This window comes from Lottia gigantea (genome assembly GCF_000327385.1).
Source record: "Lottia gigantea unplaced genomic scaffold LOTGIsca_2, whole genome shotgun sequence".
Classification (NCBI taxonomy): domain Eukaryota; kingdom Metazoa; phylum Mollusca; class Gastropoda; family Lottiidae; genus Lottia; species Lottia gigantea.
In genome coordinates, this window is record NW_008708400.1 from 1,128,766 (window position 1) to 1,148,444 (window position 19,679).

At 33.5% G+C, this 19,679-nt stretch overlaps 3 protein-coding genes across 3 annotated transcripts; all 3 read right to left on the minus strand.

The window, feature by feature from the left end:
• Window positions 1-2,933: 2,933 nt before the first annotated feature.
• On the minus strand, window positions 2,934-5,460 carry LOTGIDRAFT_228216 (hypothetical protein; the record flags this gene model as incomplete). The annotated part of the gene is made up of 5 exons (XM_009053176.1): window positions 2,934-3,131; window positions 3,472-3,636; window positions 4,034-4,121; window positions 5,107-5,172; window positions 5,440-5,460. The coding sequence occupies 5 exons, from the start codon at window positions 5,458-5,460 to the stop codon at window positions 2,983-2,985; spliced, it is 489 nt and encodes a 162-aa protein (XP_009051424.1). The 3' UTR covers window positions 2,934-2,982.
• A 1,076-nt stretch (window positions 5,461-6,536) lies between these two features.
• Window positions 6,537-10,773, minus strand: LOTGIDRAFT_181561 (hypothetical protein). The gene is made up of 8 exons (XM_009053177.1): window positions 10,474-10,773; window positions 9,744-9,867; window positions 9,293-9,378; window positions 8,874-9,096; window positions 8,221-8,444; window positions 7,385-7,517; window positions 6,927-7,056; window positions 6,537-6,707 (listed from the first exon to the last, which is right to left on the minus strand). The coding sequence occupies exons 2-8, from the start codon at window positions 9,817-9,819 to the stop codon at window positions 6,608-6,610; spliced, it is 972 nt and encodes a 323-aa protein (XP_009051425.1). The 5' UTR covers window positions 9,820-9,867; window positions 10,474-10,773; the 3' UTR covers window positions 6,537-6,607.
• Window positions 10,774-12,700: 1,927 nt separating this feature from the next.
• On the minus strand, window positions 12,701-16,121 carry LOTGIDRAFT_152655 (hypothetical protein; the record flags this gene model as incomplete). Its single annotated transcript, XM_009053178.1, has 7 exons — window positions 12,701-12,794; window positions 13,089-13,218; window positions 13,669-13,801; window positions 13,985-14,208; window positions 14,824-15,046; window positions 15,597-15,682; window positions 16,046-16,121. The coding sequence occupies 7 exons, from the start codon at window positions 16,119-16,121 to the stop codon at window positions 12,701-12,703; spliced, it is 966 nt and encodes a 321-aa protein (XP_009051426.1).
• Window positions 16,122-19,679: the final 3,558 nt, after the last annotated feature.

The following is a 19,679-nucleotide window of genomic DNA, read 5'->3' on the forward strand; positions in this document are numbered from 1 at the left end:
AATAATAATCAAGGTGGCTATGTGTGCTATAACATATCTATTTCGAAATGATATAGCTTTCCCGCCATCATGATATGTGATTTGACCTTGGTAAAGGTCAAAGTACAGGTATTTCAGATTCGACACTTTGTGAGACAAACATAATTTTGCGATACCCAAATTCGTCAAGATTCGCCATTTTGCGAGACAAATTTTTTGACTTTTCCAAGAAAAACATTAGATTCGACTACGCGTTCACAGCTAAAAACGTTGAATATAGATCCCTCTGTGGAAATCGAAAAGAGTGGGTCATTATTCAGAATGAAACACATATTCTTTACCTTGCGTAAGTCTCGAAATAACACTGTGTATAAATATGCTAATGCAACACCAATATGCAACACCATTTTATTTTATTTGACTAATCAGTAAACTGCAGTTATTTTGCAAGTTTGAAGGTTACTATCCATCATAATAATAGTACTGGTTCACATGCATTTTTAGTATCCATAAATTACAAAATTAACAAGTTCATTTAATTGTACTATTTAAGGTGAAATAAAATGTTAATAGACACGAATATATACAATTAGAAGCATTTCAACATAATATATAATCTCTAAATGACAATTAGAATTAGATAAAACATTAAATAAATAAGAACACTATTATAGATATACTACTCCTTCCTTTAATTTTTGCAGCGTTTCAATTCACATACAGGAATCTTTATCAAGCACAAAATAATAATAATGATAGAAAACAGAACAACAGAGAAAACAGTGGGTGTGGCATAAGTCCAGCTATGAAAAAAATTGTGAGTAAAGAAATAGTTAGGCCTCCGATTTTCAATAGGGTTCATCTTTGAGTGATTACACAGGCTAACACTATGCATTCAGATAATGATCACTGTTAAAAATTTTTATTCAAGGGTAATAACTCATAGTAATATAGTAAATATTATTCAATTTCGCCGATTTTCAATAGGGTTCATCCTTTGGTGATTATAAACACTCACACCAAGTTTCGTCAAAATCCATCAAGAAACCAGCAAGAACAAGGGCAATAACTCATAGTAAATATTTTTCGATTCGTCTGATTTTCAATAGGGTTCATCTTTGGGTCCATCAAGAAACCAGCTCTCTATCGTGTCCACAAACAATTGTGATCCCACATGTATGGCAGATAGTGTCCCTGTTCAATTCTGGTTTTTATTTCGTAATTTCGATAGCTTCCCGTATAACTCAGTCTTTCCAGTTTTGGTAGGTTGGTGGCTAAAATATCAGGTTCCCATTTCATATTGTGGTTAGGGGAATTCTGGATGTGTTCGGCTATGGCTGATTTTTCAATATCCAGTTTATTGCATGCTGATTTATGTTCTTTAAGTCTAACAGAAATAGGTCGGGATGTTTCATCAATGTAGGTTTGTTTGCAGCTACCTTCCAGTTTATATATAACTACTTAGGGATCTACGGTTGGTTTATCAATTCTGCCATCAGCTTGTAGGTGATTCTGTTGGGTTGGCTGGCTTCTAAAGGCTATGTCGATGTTAAGGTTTTTTGTGATAATTCTCTTTATCGGGTGGCTAACAGTTGAAATAGAAGGGATAATCATTCTGGTAGGTGCGTTGTTCCTTTGAGTAGGTTGGTTTCGTTGGTTGATATAGTCATGTTTATCGTGTCATTAACTAAATTAGGTGGATAATTGTAAGGAGGTCACTTTCACAAATATTATGGGGTCAGCATTGAAATTATTCCTTGTTCTATTTTTGGTTGGGTGGTTGGATTGATAATTTATGTACTGATCAGTATGTGTTGGTTCGGTTTCATAGGTAAACTTGATTCTTGGATGGTTGGCGTTGAGGTGATTCAGTAGCGAGATTGGGTCATGATCGTTATCTAATACAACGAAAGTATCATCAACTTTTCTGAGTCAGGTTAAGAGTTGGAATGGTGATATTCTAAGGGCATTTCCTTCAAATTCGGACATATATATTCTGTGATGAGAGGGCTGATTGGAGAACCCATTGGAAGACCATATAGTTGTCCATATATATCTGATTTCCATGTGAAGTAGGTGGAGTTATGACAATTCCAGAAGGGTAATTATACTTTCGATTTTCATAGCAGTAGAGATGGTGTTAGGCTGGCTTTCTGTTCTGGTTTTCACTAATTGTAAAGCTTCATTGCATGATATGTTGGTAAATAAGTCAATCACCTCATAGCTAATAATTTTGCCGAAATTATATTTGGATTTGATGTCACAGAAACTATTAGAATCACTGATGAAGCTGTTTTCCTAAGAGGTGAGAGAAGTTTCGCAAGGTATTTGGATGTATTATTAATGCGCTGCCACGGGAGCAAACTAGAAGGCGAACTTTAATCGGGTCTTTATGAATCTTGACTTGAGCTTTGGCATATGGAGTTCTTTTAAGATAGATTTTAGTTTACGGTCAAGCTTTGAGGTAGGGTCCTTAGTTATCTTCCTATATGTAGATTCATCCGCTAATGTATTATAAACTAGTTCATTAAGGTGGCCACGATCAATTACAAATTAAAGGTAGTGAGACTCGTTAATACAATACATTGGCTAGGCATAGAAAGGAATAGAATATAAACTACGATTATGTGGGATGTGCACTTTAAATACATGTAGTGTACACATGGGCATGACGTATACTATTGTAAAACATTGTCTTATTGTAAGTACATTGTATATTGTAATGACTGACCGAGTGTTGACTTCATATTCGACGTCATTGTACCCGGTTATTCGTCGATTTGAAAGTCCCGCTAAGTGACGAATCAGTTTGAGAGATTTTTATTTTATGAATTTCTGTTATTGGGCAGTTGTGCAAACAAGATGTCAGATGAAGGGAAGCAACTACAATAATATATGAGTAACCATTTCGTTCAGTAGATATCCAAAGGATACGATTTAGAAACCATTTTTTTCATAAAACATAACTTTATTTACTATAATAATTGAGTAAGTTATCGATATCTATCCAACAAAAGACATTTGACAGGAAAATCCACATGGCGACATACAACATTTCTGCATGAAGGGACATTTATGATCCGAGGCACAATCATTCTTGCATCTTGAGAAATATCTCGGAGGGTCTCTGCAGAATCCTAGCTTACTGCCAACTGAAAAATTAAAGTAAATTATTGCTTGATCACATATTTGAAACCGCGTGTATAAAGAAGGACAGTTCTACTACATATTGTTTTACATAGCACACGGTAAAAGTCATACCAGCAATGTAAATGTAAATATTATATCAGATTGCGCAATCCGATGCCGGCTTAACAGCCACCAACTAATAATGATACGTAGTCAACACACATTGGGCGTGGTTGTGTTTAGGTGAGTAGTGTAAATATGAATATAAATATGTTTACTGTCCTTGGGTCCGTTACTGATATGATATGCATATACGATAAACTATAGTATTTCGGATGATGTATTTTTTATAATTTTACTTACCAAAATATCCTTTAAAGTCATAACAGCAGACACCAACTCCCACTGGGGCTGAACAGTAAGATTTTGATGGACATTGGTCTCTTCCACACATAATTTGACTACCTCTTACATCAATAATAGGTTGTCCAACAGCGCATGGATTAAATCTACTAACCGCCAACTGAGCTGAAAATATGACGAGATTTATTCAACCGTCAAATACCAACATTATTCAACTGTCAAATACCAACAGATTGGTTATAAAAGTACATAAATGGCAGTGGTGGTCGAAGACTACACTGAGGATTCCTCGGTCTTCAGCATGTTATTTGAATTGAAAATCTGAAAATCTGGTAGCAAATAATATTACATGACTAACTTGCAACGATAAAAGGATATTTGTTTGCAGTTTGTCATCAAAACAAAAACTTGAGGACGTTCTACGAATATTTCTGAGAATCGAATACAGTCGAATATAACGAAAATGTCTGAATCGTTAGTAAGAACAGACTGTCTCCACAGACTATCGTGTAATTATAAAACCCAAGAATCATTGCCACCTAAAAATTCAAAATGTATTTACGTGGAACGCAGGTTGGCTTTAAATCACAACTTTTTGATTCACAAACATCATCAGCTAGCAGTCGACACCCAAAATTACATTTCTTCTTCTGCAATGCCAAAATAAATATTTTTTGATATTTTTAATCAAATCAAAAAAAGAACAGTACATAGCAAATATATATTGTTAAATATAGCTTGCCAGACAAGGTAACATACGTTTACCACCAGCTATCAGAAATAAAAAAAATCTTTAGTGACTTGAAAAGGAATTATCTCAAAATCTTAAAGATACTCTATAAGTCGGGGCAATAGCTATATTTTTTTTTTCAAATTATCATCAAATTCAAACATAAACAAGATCTTATCAACATATTCATTTAATTCGAATTGCATCAAAATTTGATAAACACAGTCGTCTCTACGATCGTTACAGATCAATCGTGACATCATTTAATAGTCATGGGTAATTCCATATATAAAACCAAAATATTGCCAGTTTCACTACTATCTTTCATCAAAGTGAATTAAAAATTTGAACTTTTTAACTTGAAATTTGAGGACAATAACTCCAAAATATATATTTAACACAAAAACTGTTCTTCCGATAATTACGAAAATTAAACCTGACCGAGATCGTATAATATATAATACATTCATACCAAGTTTCATCAAGATCGAATAAAAACTGTAGTCTCTATCGTACAAGAAATGTGAACGGACCGACGGACATGTAGGCGCATACAAAGTGTAGATCACATCGCCAAAAGCAAAGTCGTTCTAGGATAACGTTTTTCCAGTCTATAATTCGAAAGGAATCTTCACCCGATTTTCTGTGTTAAGACGATCAGTTTAATCTGTTCAAAACCACATTTAACGTATTCAATAGAAATGACCTTTCACGAGGATGTTGAATAGAAAACTGGCGATGAAATTGGATGCATAAAAACATTATTCAAAGGTCTTAAACATAAACTTGAAAATTATTATAATATCTTGGTTACCTATCATTTTTCCGCCACAAAATTGAATAACCTCTAAACTACAAAATATCCATGTATGTACAATATATTTCTCGAATATCACTATACTTACCAGACAAGGGTCTTGAAAAAATTGGCTCTGGATTATGCCAAGACAACTACAAAATACAGCAGACCACTGGAATAGATGTAAACGATATTTAAATTAACGAGCTCCTTAATGAGTCGGTGATAATGTTAGAAATAAATAGTTGGACACAATGAGTTGACGAATTCCTGTTTGGAGGGCAAGCTGGTTCGCCCGAAATTTTCCCACGAATTTTACCTGTATTGTTCTTTGTTTTTGGGTTGTTGACCGATATTTTTTCGGACTCATTTGATATGTTAGGCTTCAAATTGTCTCATTATCAAAAATAAGTTATTGCGTTTTCACAAAACAACTTACCAAGAGTGTACTGACTGCCATGCTTGCCTGTTAAAAGCTGAGGAAATAAATGGATGAATATTTATAAATACTGTCAATGTCATCTATCATAGTTGATCAACGGTTTAGACAGATCCGTCAATCACAATAACTCAAAATAAAGTGTCATATCTATTGACTTTCACTAATTACAAGTCGTTTAGACAAGGGTAAGTTTCTTTAGAGTTGGCTATTGCTAATAGTTCATCCTGACATTGGCCCAAATCTACCATTTTTCCGTCAAATTGACCTCTTACTTTCAAGTACGTCTTGAGGGAAATTGCCGATTATTTCCGACGCGAGAATTTTACCACCGGATATTATGAGCAATCGCGACATGTTCTAATTGTTCTCAAGCATTTGATTAATAAAGATAACTGTGAAAAGATGTGATTTTCGCATCTAGTGTTAATAAGCAGAAATATTTTCACGGCAATTAGCAAGAATCATTAATATACAATGATGACGTACAACCAATTTGTATTGTGAAAGTGCCTCTGAAAACCATTGAGTGAACCAAAATGGCGGCATGAGTTGATTGTCTATACAAAAATGTGCTACCAGTCACTACTAAAAAAAAATTTACTATTAATTTACATGTACACAATATCATGAATATACAAGTGACGGCTCTAGCCGAAGTTAGTTAATGAACGTCTCCCAACCATTAACCTATACTAACAGGAGCTCAATCTAATATTTTGGGGAGTTGATATGGGCCTTTTCAATATATTTTATCTCAAATGTACTAGAAACAGAACGAAAATCGCATTATCTCTGCAAAGGGACAGTAAACTATAAATCATTAAAAAAAATCATTTATGTGCTCAAGTGTCCGAGAACTGATTTATGGATGGTGAAGGGCTTGTACTGACATACTCTCGTCTTTGTTTTGTTGATAGATTAACCGACCTCATTTAGAACATAACATGCCTTTTTATATTCCTCACATCACGTATATAATCATCATGAAAATGAGTCCGTTCAAAATTGTCTCTAGAAGACACAGTTCTCGAATAATTATGATTAAAGCTGGTGAAATCGTTTATCGTCGCCAAATAATGAATCCAATCGGGAAAAAAAATCGAAAAATATTTATTAAGTTATCGACAAGCTGGATTATCGGCTCATATATTTATGATATTGTATGTTATTGATCATAATTGAGTATTTCAGTTAAATTCTCTGGTAGATGTGGTTTTAAGCTCTCCAAACTCCATTTCATTAGTTCATCTTGTTTTTCAGGATCTCTACAAAATATCAATAAATTAAATATTGGTAATGATAATATATTGTCTGTTATACCAAGCAAATGTTTCCAAAAACAAAATTGGGCGATCGTTTGTTCATACTTAATTATTGACTGTCGGATATTACCAGACTGTAATTACTGAATAATGAACATTATCAATATTCAGCTGCTCCTTTTATTGGTGTCTTATATTCATGCTATATTCTGATATATATACCTTGCTAGTGAAGATGGTGTTTTGATTTTACAGTCACTCATATAAATACCAGTTTGTCCTTGTAACGAGTTATCTATAGCAGCTTTAATAATAGTTGCAGCACCCTCAAAAGCACTTCTGGCAAAATAAGCTAACAAAAAATATAGATTTTAATCAAACAATTACTTAAATTTTTGTTGATTCATTACTACATAGAAAATAGATATTAAACGAAGAAAGTTTATTGAGTATGAAGCCATTACATTTCCATTTTGTGATGCATTAAAAAGGACCCAGTCATTCGGATAGGACAATGTACCATGGCCCCATGCTCTGTGCACGAGTTTTTTTACAGTTGGACAAGTAAACTGGAAAAAGCCACTCAAAGCAAATTGGACTGTGATACACTGGTGTATTACCAGTAAGGTAGAACGGAAATGTTATTTTACGATAACATTAGGAAATGAAGATGTACTTACTCTTTGCAAATGCTCTTACAAACAAGTAATCATTTGTTTGAGTCATCTGAGTATAGACTATACCAGGATGACACGAGGATATTGTGACCTCTATAGACTTTATATTTCTTATTAACCACAACATTGACATTATCTGAAAATCAAAGATAACCAAAAAAATGATAGGGTGATGATACAACTTCATTTATGACACAACAACTAAATATTCAGTAACTCCAGTGACCATTATGAATGGTATACTACTTCTTAAGAGGGACTAAAAAATTTAATTTTTCAAACTTGGCCAAACTGAGTCTTTGATCATCAGTGGACTAACTGGTGTCATTACTTTTCACCAGAATCCCTCTAAACCTCCAATAAATCCCTAAACTGAGTAATAATTCATTAAACTAAGTTTAATTGATATTAATTAATGGGTATATCGTCTTATATAAAGATTTCATTTTTTTAGTCATGGCACCTAGTAAGTCCAACTGATGAACATATACACTTGTTGGCCAATTTTGAGACTTTAAATTATATGTTCATTCTAAGAGGTACAAGATACAACCCACTAGTAAAAAAATAGAGTCACAATGTACCTCAGTCACAAGATTATAATTCTGGTCACAAGATACAACCATCATCATGGATTGAAGCGACGGGGCAATTAATACAACCCACATCATGAATGGGTCAAATAACAACCATATATACAATACAACCCATATCATGGATTGAGGGGATGTGTCACATAAATACAATAAATTTGTTTTGCAAACATTAGCGCACAATGGAATATTAAAATATCCAGATCACATAATATATGTATTGCGTTAAATTAATTAACAACAAACCTGGTATAGTTTGGAACTACCATAAAATGTTATTTCTCCCCACGATTTCTGAGCATTTATATTTGTCAAGTCAAATTTACCAACTGTATGAGCTATAGATGATGTTTGGACAATCCTGCTGTCATCACCAGATGCCGTTAAAATTGGTAGAAAATGAAGAATGATTAATAGATGAGATAAATAATTAGCTTGTAACATCATTTCATAACCATCTTCTGTTAATTCTGAAATCAAGAGGAGAAGATGATGTCATCATTATCATAGAATACATACAAAGTAATTAAATATGTACATCGTCATGAAATACATATAATATGCATATTATGCACATTGTCACGAAATACATAATATGCACATTGTCATGAAATTGATATATGCATCCAGTTTATACTAAGTTGAATCAGGACAACAGTTAATTTTGCTCGTAAAAATGTTTAAAAACATGTTAATTAAACATCATTAGCATGTCTGAATCAAAAGGGTTAAGGTGTGGCGACTCAGTCCTCGAGTGGCAACAAATTTCTTCTCCCATTACCGATTACCTTCCTAACAGTCATTGGTAGTGGACCTTATGTATACATGTCATGCTTTTCAAGCTACAGTAAATTCTGGTGGCCTTTAACTTTTTAAACAAATTGATTAGAAGATAATACCTTTGGATTTCACTGCTATTCCAGCATTGCAAACCAGGACATTCAATTTACAATTTCTAGCTTTAAATGCTTCAATAAACCGTTTTGTGGCAGCAAAGGAGGCAAGATCTAATTCCATTATTTCAATATTCAACTTCCTTGGATCTCGTCTGTTAGCCTCTAATTCCTTCTCCATCTTCAAACTAAAGTCTTTAATATATTCCTCTTGCATATTTTTAACGGCCTGGGAAAATTAACATTTATCGTCAAATTTTGTTGTCCATAAATTCCGTAAATTTTCGAGCAAGTGTTGAAATTCGGCACCCATTAGCTATTAACGAGCATTACTGATTACATCGTGTTTGATATTGAAACAAGAATATGGAATATCAGAAATTGGCAAATTGAATATTCCACAACGGCTATACATTTAGACTTACTGTTTCGGCCTTGGTCAAATTTCTGCAAGCAATAATCACATGAGCTCCCAAACCTGCTATCGTCTTAGCTGCTTCATACCCAATACCTGTCAACCCAAAAAAATTATAAAGGATTTCAGATTACGAAAAGTTTCATTTCAAAACGCTCAGTGGCTACTACTTCCTAAATGAGACAGGTTCGCCACCTGTTTTATTAATGTAGCTAACTAAGTCTCACAAACCGTCGAAATTTGAGCCTTCAAATCCATGTATGTCAAGAATTATCTGCGTTTGAAAGTTGAGAAGATCTACATATAAATAGAAAGTAAAATTCCGTGCAGTTTGTGGTAGTTTTGAAGGAATTATTAAATCAATGTGCTTTAGTGATAACAACAAGCTGTTGTTATCAATGTTGCTTGGTTACTTGTTAGATGTTAATTTCAGATCATCAGCAACATTAAACGCGTTTAACCTGAATTTCCTCCAGTTATCAAATATGTTCTCTCATGATTGATTTCCTCTTCCGGAAAAGACAACGAAGCTCCCATTTTCACCAAATCTTAGCTAATTGTACACATTTGTGTATTTGTATTTTCCTGAAATAAATGAACGAATCATTCAGTAAAATTTTATCTCTCAAGACAAAATAATTATCCTACTGGCCTTTTTGTTTTGTAGCACAGTCGAGGGCGTTGGTGCTTTACATGACGTCATATGCTTAGTTACGTCGAACATTGCTGTCTGTGGATTCTAATCTCTATCGGCGTGCAAAAGTCCGATGAGGGGACAGTCGCCCACCTTCGCAGCCCTGACAGAGGTTAGAAATTCAGGCAATCGCAGATATTTCCCCCTCCCCTCTAGGAAGTACACCTGGCTCCGCCACTGGGAGTCTTGACACACAGCAATTACTTACTGATTGTAATTAATTGATAGCTTACTTTTTTCGTACGCCTGAAGTCCTACATTTTAAATTTATCCCCATGTGCAAATCTCAGCTGTGATTTTCTATGCGAAACACTTATCGGCAGCATAGAATGAGTGGTACAGAATTGTTTTAATAGCATTAACTCTAGTAGAACAGACATTATATGGGTCAAGGTAGTAAGTGTATGCATCTATTCCTTCCATTCAATTCGTACACATTATACAATTCTAAGACAGAAAAAGGTAGAAGATCGTTAATAGTAATTGTGTTTACTTACCAGGTACATCTATTAGTAAGGTATCCGTTAATGATAAACGTATCGTATCATGTCCCGAGAAGCAAAATAACATATATCATACTGATAACCATCAAATAGACTAGCCTAATATAATATGAACATACAATTCACATCTTCTATTAAGTCGACTAAACACAACGTATTACTCTACATCTCAGTTCGTCTTTAAAGTCGTACGCAGAATGATTCTGTTAATCATTGCTGCTATTTATCGTATAATTTTCAGATTAACCGAAAGTCGCTAGAAATCTTATAAGACTGCCATAGTCACCCGCTGTGTAATGACCTCTGTCGGAGTTCAAACCAAAAGAAAACGATATTATATGGTAGCTATATAGGCCAAAAACATACGATGTTATTATTAATTGGAACATCAGTATACGTTTCGGGTATAGTAAGTATATCGAATGCATCTCGTCAGCTTGTTGAAATTAAAGAGAAAGTATGACAACAAGCATACTCTAAATAATTCGCAAATGTCAAAGTATATACTCCCAGATACAATGAACAATTGGTTGGTTTTGAATTTAAATGTCAAATACAATGTATATATGTTGAGTGTAATAAAAGCTATATAATCGCCGACTTATTGATTGACTTTTTTATACATTCAAATTTTTTCGCTTTACAAAATGTAGACATAACTTTTAGGTTATGACGCAAGGGAACGTGAAATATTGGTCATGCAGACCTATTATCACTATGGTATTTTGAAAAAGAAAAGATACTCCATTTTTAAGTTAACGCTGACTTTTTTCCCCAGATAATGCAATTTCTATTATAGCAGATAGCGTTCAAAAAAATATCAGAAAACAAAAATGAAACGAAAGTATAATCTCTTTTAATTAGTAGGATATATACTGGGACTTTCAATTGAATTTTCTGTTTCGACGCTTTCAACTTCCATCAAGGGAGATAACTATTATTAGGTACCGTTCGATCTAAAAGTCCTTTGTCATTTCTGTTTCCATGTTAAATCACAAAATTTAACCTTTTCCTGGAATCTCATTGAAAACTTTCCAATAAGGTGTATGAAAGTATGGAAATTACAGACCACTGTCATTCCACACAAAACGACTATTTTTCCTGTTATCCTTCCGCATAGAAATCTCTCATCATCTCACAAAATCTGATTTCAGACATCAAATTCGAAATCTAGATCGAAAAAAACTAGACATACAAAAACCTTAAAGGAAGGGAGAAAGAAGATTTCTAAAAATTGCACTGATACAATCATTTGCATAATTTATGGGAGTGGATCCTAAATCAACAGAAACAAAATGGCAACAGCCAGTTTATATTTGATATTTGTATCACTTGATGCTAATTCATTGTCTCCTCGAGATTAAAACAAATATCCGGAACCATTTTCATCATTACTGATTTATTGTTATACACGGAAGTTCTACTTTTAAGTAATGATACCCCGCACCAAACGCTAACCAATCAGATTCCCTAGCCACAGGGTCAATTGGCGCGGTCAATTACAGGATTTTAATGGTCCAGGCCATCGTTCGTCAAAGCTGTGCATAGCAAAGTTGGACTGGGTGATACGCTACTTTCAATTAGATTAAAGCACAGTTCCTGGGGGGGAAATTGCATAATTTTATAGAAGAAAATACAGCCAAGGAAGCATATTAAACTGGATGAAAATCCCTGAATACAATCCTTCTTAGATTTCTTGGAAGACCATATGATTAAGTTTTCTGAAGTTTTTGCAATCAAGGTCTAAAGTCCAACAATTGCGAATTATGGCTAAATATGGTAAGCCTTTTTTTTTATTGATAATACGTACTGTCTTAGCATATGTTTTAGTGCATCTAGTATGCCTATTTTACTTACAATATTTTGATATAAGCTTCAAAACAATACTGATGGTTTAAGTATGACTTTGAGTTGTTAAATATAGTAATTTTTGTAAGTTCCATTGATTAGAAACACACTTTCCTCCCAGAAATGTCAACAAAAAATGTCACAAATTTTGACTGAAATTTGCCCTCTGCACAAACTAACGATTATATTGTGTACTCATGTAAATACCTTTTCCAACGTTAAGCCAGTACTTACACTACTTATTATGAAGCTAATTTGTTATCGAATTGTTATGAAAATTAACGGTAAAATGCGAACCAAAGAAGACAGTAACTATTAAATAAAAACAACACATTGAAACAGAGGAAGTTTATAAATAAATTTATCTAGTAGTTTATAAATCAAAAATATCTGAAAGGTTGTCAGGTAGATAAGGTTTTAAACTCTCAAAACTCCACTTAGCAACTTCATCTTGTATAACTGGATTCCTGTAAAAAGAGCAAATGATAGCTAAGAACGGATGTAATAAACACAATATATTTCATTACTTACACCTTATTGATTTTATGTTGGTAATTAGTTCCTTGTTATACATAAATTAATTCAATTCACAAATACAACTACGTGTATATCTGAAAATGTTTCACAATCGTCGAATCAAATCGCACGATGTCATTATGAACATCATTAAGTATTTTCAGCTGAGAGCTTGAGCACCACGAAACAAAGTAATTATAAGCATTTTGTTTCATAATGCGATTATTGACTGGAATAATTCTTACATTGACAAATCAGATGTACATTTCATTTTACAGTCACTCAAATAAATACCAGTTTGTCCCTTCAATGACTGGTCCACGGCACATTTGATTATGGTTGTCGCACCATCATATGGCCTTCTTGCCATGAAAGCTGTAAAAGTAAATAAAAGTTTTAGTACGTATGAAGCTGTAAATGTGCTTAAATGGTCAAATATATTACTTGCTTTAATTGCTTTTCTACATCATTTATGTCGTCAATTCGTTACTTCAAAGAAAAACGATAAAAGGAAAAAGGTGTATAAAACCTCTGTAGACATTGGAACCAGGTATTCACCATTTGCTCCAAACAGTCAAATTGTCCACGACAGGGCTATCTGACTATAAGATCTGTGATTGGCTACACTAACATTTCTTGCTACACTCACCGTCTAATTAAGGTAGCAAAATCACGAAGCGTAACACCTGAATTTACACTAAATGGCTATGGAAGCATCAGTGGGTTTGTCACCTGCCAGAACCATAGAAAGATTGTTTGTTTTCTCTGCTTTACCAAGAGGTATAATGGGGTTGTGTTTGTCATATAATCATCAAAATTACTTACAATTGACGTATGTTTTAACAAAGAATGAAGATGCATTCTGTGTCATCTGTGTAGACACCAGACCAGGGTTGCAACACGATATTGTCACTGAATTATTCTTCAGATTCCTGGCCATCCAATACATAAACATTATCTGGAAATTAAAATGACAACCGCTTATATTGTGACTTGTTAAAAGTGACAAGCCTGACAAAATTTCTAAATTGCATACAACAGTAATAAGGCAGTTTCAGAAGCTTTGGAACTCAATTTCATTAAATATCAATTCCAGTTGCACTAATGCACCACAGCAGTGTCAATTCGGATCTTGTCTCACCTGATATAATTTAGAGTTCCCATACGTTTTAGATTCGCCCCAGGATTTTTCAGCATTCATGTCATTTATATTATGTTTAGCAAAAATATGCATTAAAGACGAGGTTTGGACGATTCTGCTGTCGTCACCAGACGCCATTAAAATTGGTACAAAATGGAGAATAATTAATAGATGAGATAAATAATTGGCTTGTAACATTAATTCAAAACCATCTTCTGTTAATTCTGGAAAACATGATTGGAATATGAATCAAGTGAAATATTAATAACCACACACTCAAATGCCTCGAAACTTTAGTTTAGTTTGGCAAAATTCATTCGAGATTGAATTGATAACATTATGAAAGTGGTAAAAATGTTCTTAATTTTACTTCACCGGTAGGTTTTTACTTTAACGGAATTAACAACTGGAACTTTTTAAGCTGATTAGCCTGGATGACGATCCTCTTTCATTTTAAACAATAAAATCATACAAATTTTATGATTAAATAAAATAAATAAATATTTTTGAATAAGTTCAGAAAGATTAAAAAACGTTATTGGTCGAAGTTTGCTAGAATCTGCCGATATCGTCATTTCACTGGATTGGTAAACTTATTATCAATTAGAAAGCTCTATTAGATGGTGAATAAAGAAGCATTAACTGGTTGTTAGCTTTGTGGAACAATGATGGTCAAATGAAATTCAAATGCCTTGAAAAACAAAAATGTATGGGAAGGTACAACTTTATGGTTTCTATTTCATTTCATTTTGCGAAGAAGGATCGGGTTTGAAAAGCGGAACTTAATGCTCACATGATGGACATAAGGACATGATAGGGGTCAAAACATGTAAGGTTACCTCTGTTTTGTGCCGATACCCCAGCATTACATATCAGTACGTTTAATTTACAATTTCTGGCTTTAAATTCATCAATGAAACGTTTTGTTGATTTGAATGACGCTAGATCTACTTCCATTACTTCTAGATTCAATTTTCGGGGATCTTTGTTGATGGCATCGGGCTCATTTTTCAGCTTATCGTGAAAATCATCTTCGTATTCTTTCTGCATTTGTTTTATGGCCTGTAAGTATACTTTAAAAATATCAGTTTAATGGGAAAAATTTGCTGTTTTCGGGAGTTGTTTTGGGATTTCGAATATATGTAAATAATATTTAGAGGTACTACAATTGTACCAAAATCGTATAATTCCTTCAAAGATATCTGAAACTAGGAATTTCCGTATCTATTTCTATATTATGTCATTTCTGTATGACAGAGTCTCAAGAAAAGACGAGTCGGTTTTTTTTTAATTTCTAACTTGGATTTGAATGCCTAAATTTCGATGGTGGGCTGTGAACACTGATTATAGCTAAACAAAATCCATGGCGAACCTGCACTTTTAAAGGCATCCCAGAACAATCAATGGAACGAATATCATTTTCCAGTTACAGCATTTGCCAATCTGCGACCAAGATCATAGAAATTATTTTTATTTTTCAAAAGTATAAACATTAATTATAAACGTAATATTTTTGATATCTCATTTTCGAACTTAATACATAACGAATTGTATTTCTTTGAACGAGACGCGGCTAAATCCAGCTTTGTTTGTGATAGGTTATGATACTTACGGCTTCAGCTTTAGGCATATTTCGGCAAGCAATTATCACATGACCTCCTAAAAGCGCTATATTTTTAGCAACTTCGTAACCGATTCCTAAAAAGACAGGATACGGAGTACATACAAGTCGAAAAGTCAAATATTTGTTTGTAAGAATTAAATTGGATGGACTGAGCGGCAAAATAGGACCAGACCTCGAAAACTATTACCCTGATAGAGTTTGAAAATACAAAAATACAACTGAAAACCAGTTTAGCTTCTTCAAATGCATTCCTAATATTGAATGACAAGAGCTCACATTAAACAGCAACGTTTGTTTCTGGGGTTATTTGTTGGTCAAATAATGAAACGTCTTTTCACCTGTCGTCAACCCCATAATAATAAACATGAAGTAATATGTCTAGCCTATAAAAATTAGCCCGGGTGATATTTTGAAAAAGAGTTAAAGATTCCTCTTACCTGTATTGCCACCGGTCACCAAATATGTTCTATCTGGACTGATTTCGTCTTTAGGAAAAGACAATGAAGCCCCCATAATGCAGTTTCCAAATAAGATTCACCCACAGTTCCTGAAAAAGGGTAAGACATATTGGTTTGATAATGCATCATGCCATCAAGAAATATGAATCCAACTTTATACATCTTCCATATGCAATTAGCAATTTCTGGTTGCTTGTAACATTGAACTGTGGTTAGTTAATGCACAGAAAATACCATGCAAACGTAACAATCATTACAGATACCTATACAGTCCTAAATAACAGTTATTCTTACCGTTTTCTATAATCTATAAGCTGAGAAATAATAATAAAAAAAAATTCTTTCGCATACGTGATATCACTTCATATATGATAATCAATTTCTGATGTAAAAATTCATACAATTTCATAAACTAAATTTTTCATTTGATCATCACTAATATTGACATATCAATGTGCTTGAGTTAATGAGTAAGTTACTTTTTATAATATATCTTTTATCAGTGCTCCTTCGACCAAAACGACCCCTTGACCCATTAGCAATTTGAGCATACTCAACATATTGTTAAAACTCAAAAGAGTAATATACGTCATGTGAACTTATAAAAGCGTTTGACTTAACTTAAGTACAGTCACTGAGTGCTGATATATATACAGAAAGGCCCAATTTCTTAATAGAGGATAGTTGTGTATGGTTATTACGTTTGGGCTTCTACTTATATAAGGCCTATGTTTGGTGATATGTCTGTCTAATCGGATATGGATATACCAATTGCAAAATTAGAATATCCAGTTTTACTCTTACATTCAAATTTCGTATTAACGGAAGTTTCAAATAATTGCCTTGCTGAGGCTTTTCCAAGACAACGATTCACAAGTGACAATATAATATAAGATTAAAATCTGGGGCAAAGCCAGGGGTAAATTTAGGCAAGGTATGACCGTAGGTTTTGATATTTCAAAGATTTTTTAGAATGTTTTTCATTCACATCCCAGAGATCACGCTAGTACTTGCAACGTACAATATAAACAAAGAATTCTATTTAAAAAATCTTATATAAAAAAATCAAAACTTACCTTCAAGCGAATTAGGTCATGAAATAAGCCATTAGAAGTAGAGCATTGTGTATAGTAGCTATAAATAAGTATACTACTTTGTGTTTGAACAATTCTATTGATAAACTGATGAATTGAAATAAGGACTACAGTCATATCATTAGCCTATTGATGAGCATTACTTATCTCCCTTTAAATGTTCAGTAGTCGAGCTGGATTATCTTGTGTCGAGAGAAACCTGATCTGAAGATATGTATTATGCACAATAAATATAATTTGATTTAGTATCAAAGTCAGTCATCTTTCCATAATTCTATTGAATGTCTTCATACCAGTGGCGTTTCTACTATCTCCACAGAACTGAGGCAGAGACATAATTTCACCCTTCACTCTCAAATTTCATTACATATGGGAAGGAATTGCCTTTGACCGTAGCCGACACTTAATATTTGTTTAACAAAAAAGAATGATTAATGATAGCGACTAAAATTTATAGATAAGTAAATCGAAAGTAGACCACTAGAGCTGATAAACAACCATATGATCAGTTTTGGAAAAGAACAGTATTTAAATGACCCATATACATAGTCTTATTAAAGCGATTCATGTGACTCGAATTGCAAAAAGCAAGTATTTTACATGGGAAGTTATTTCTTTGACGTATCTTCAATCAAATACAAGGAAACGTAAAAATGACTTAAAGGCCATGGTGGTCATTTTCGCGGGTTAATTGTAATCTTGAATACATTTCAAACGCGGATAATTCTAGACTCACATTGATTTGAAGACTTCAATTTCGACGGTGAGCTGTGAAAACTGTTATTGATTAGCTCAACAAAACAATTCCCGTTTCTGAGACCTTGAGTAATGATGACTAAGGTACGATTGTATGGCATACGTGTACCTTTATATGGCATGGATGGAATTGTGCTTTATGCAGATTGGCAGCGTCATACATTGTCAAGGGAGAGAAACATTTCCAAGACGACGTAACTAACGTTCTCTTTTTCGATTCCAACAGTTGGTAAATCTAAAACGTGCACAAATTTTAGAACACTACTTTATTGTTCCATCTGAACGACAACTTGTTCTTTTCACCTGTATCATTGGCAGGAAGGAACAGAAAACATTCCACGGTATCATTTCGAGATGAACACAATGGGTTTCACTAACTAAGCCACCGTGGCTTCCAACAAATAAATTGAAACTGATTCATAATGGGTTTATAGATACAATGCTTTACCTTGTAGGTCTATAGAACACATTATATATAAATATCTGAAAACAGGAATTTGTATAAAAAGCTCCTTAAGAGATTGGGCTGAATAAATCGTTCTATCTATATTAAAAATTAATAGTTGGATGCCTTTCACGATACAGTTATAACCATTGTGATGTTATATATTTATGAAATTTTAAAAAGTTGACTACTGATAGATACAATTCTTTTTTTCTGAACGTCTGGTTTTTACTTTTATTACCTTTTACGCTAATGAGAATGATGTGTCAATATTTCTTGTTAATTAATATATATTCTACACTCTGATTTAAAGCCAATTTATGCAAGTTGTTGGAGCTGAGACAGTAAACGGGAAATCGTCGATCATCGCTATTTGATTTTGGGGTAGGGAGTGTTTGATTCTCCCAAACGTAGACCTGGTTGGAACATATACTTCATTAAGAAAATGGACTTTTCAGTTTTGAGAAAACAATCGTGCAAACTTGGTTGAATTCAGTTGATCTTGTGCAAATTCGATGAAATTGTACAACTAAATTATTGTGACTTAATTATACCAGAAAAGGTATTCTTTGGGTGAACTGAGCTCTTGTGGTGAGTATCAGTTTCCTTACAAAAACCTCAATATCAAGTTTATTCGTATCTATTACAGAATCTCCCTTGTAGACAGTGGTATCTAGAATATACTCTCTTGTGATGGTGATTAGTGAGAATTCCAAAGAATTCACAAAACTGTTCTATCGAATAAGTCCAAACCATGAAAATATCATCTAGCAAACGACCAAAAAAACAATGGGCCAAGAACCTCATGTTCACACGAAAAGGTTGGCGTATGATAGGGCGAAACGCTTATACATAGCAGTCCCCTAAGTTTGAAGATTTGTTTTACCATTATGGCAAAAAAACTATCGAATTATCGAATTCTGTCGAACTTGAAATGGAATCAGATACACGGTTTCTTCTTAATGCATCTAAATTACCTGTTTCTTTTTACCCATTCAAACAACAAACTTCTTATAAGGATGTGCTATTTTGTAACTTTGTCTATGGTTAATCTTTCGTCTCCATTCCTTTTATCTTATTTTAAGTCGGAAGTAGAAATTTGGTGCTATGTATATCGTAAGAGGTAAGTTGCTCTGAAAATCTGACATATCATTTATTGAAATAATGAAGTTTGTCTTATCTATCTTTACCGTCGGCATTATTGATTTTGAAAGCTCCCCTGTATCGTTATTTGTTAAATGCACAAATGGCTGTATAAGTTTACCCTGAAGGGCTCTTGTTTCATATCAATTAAGAACAATATTTCAATCAATGCAAA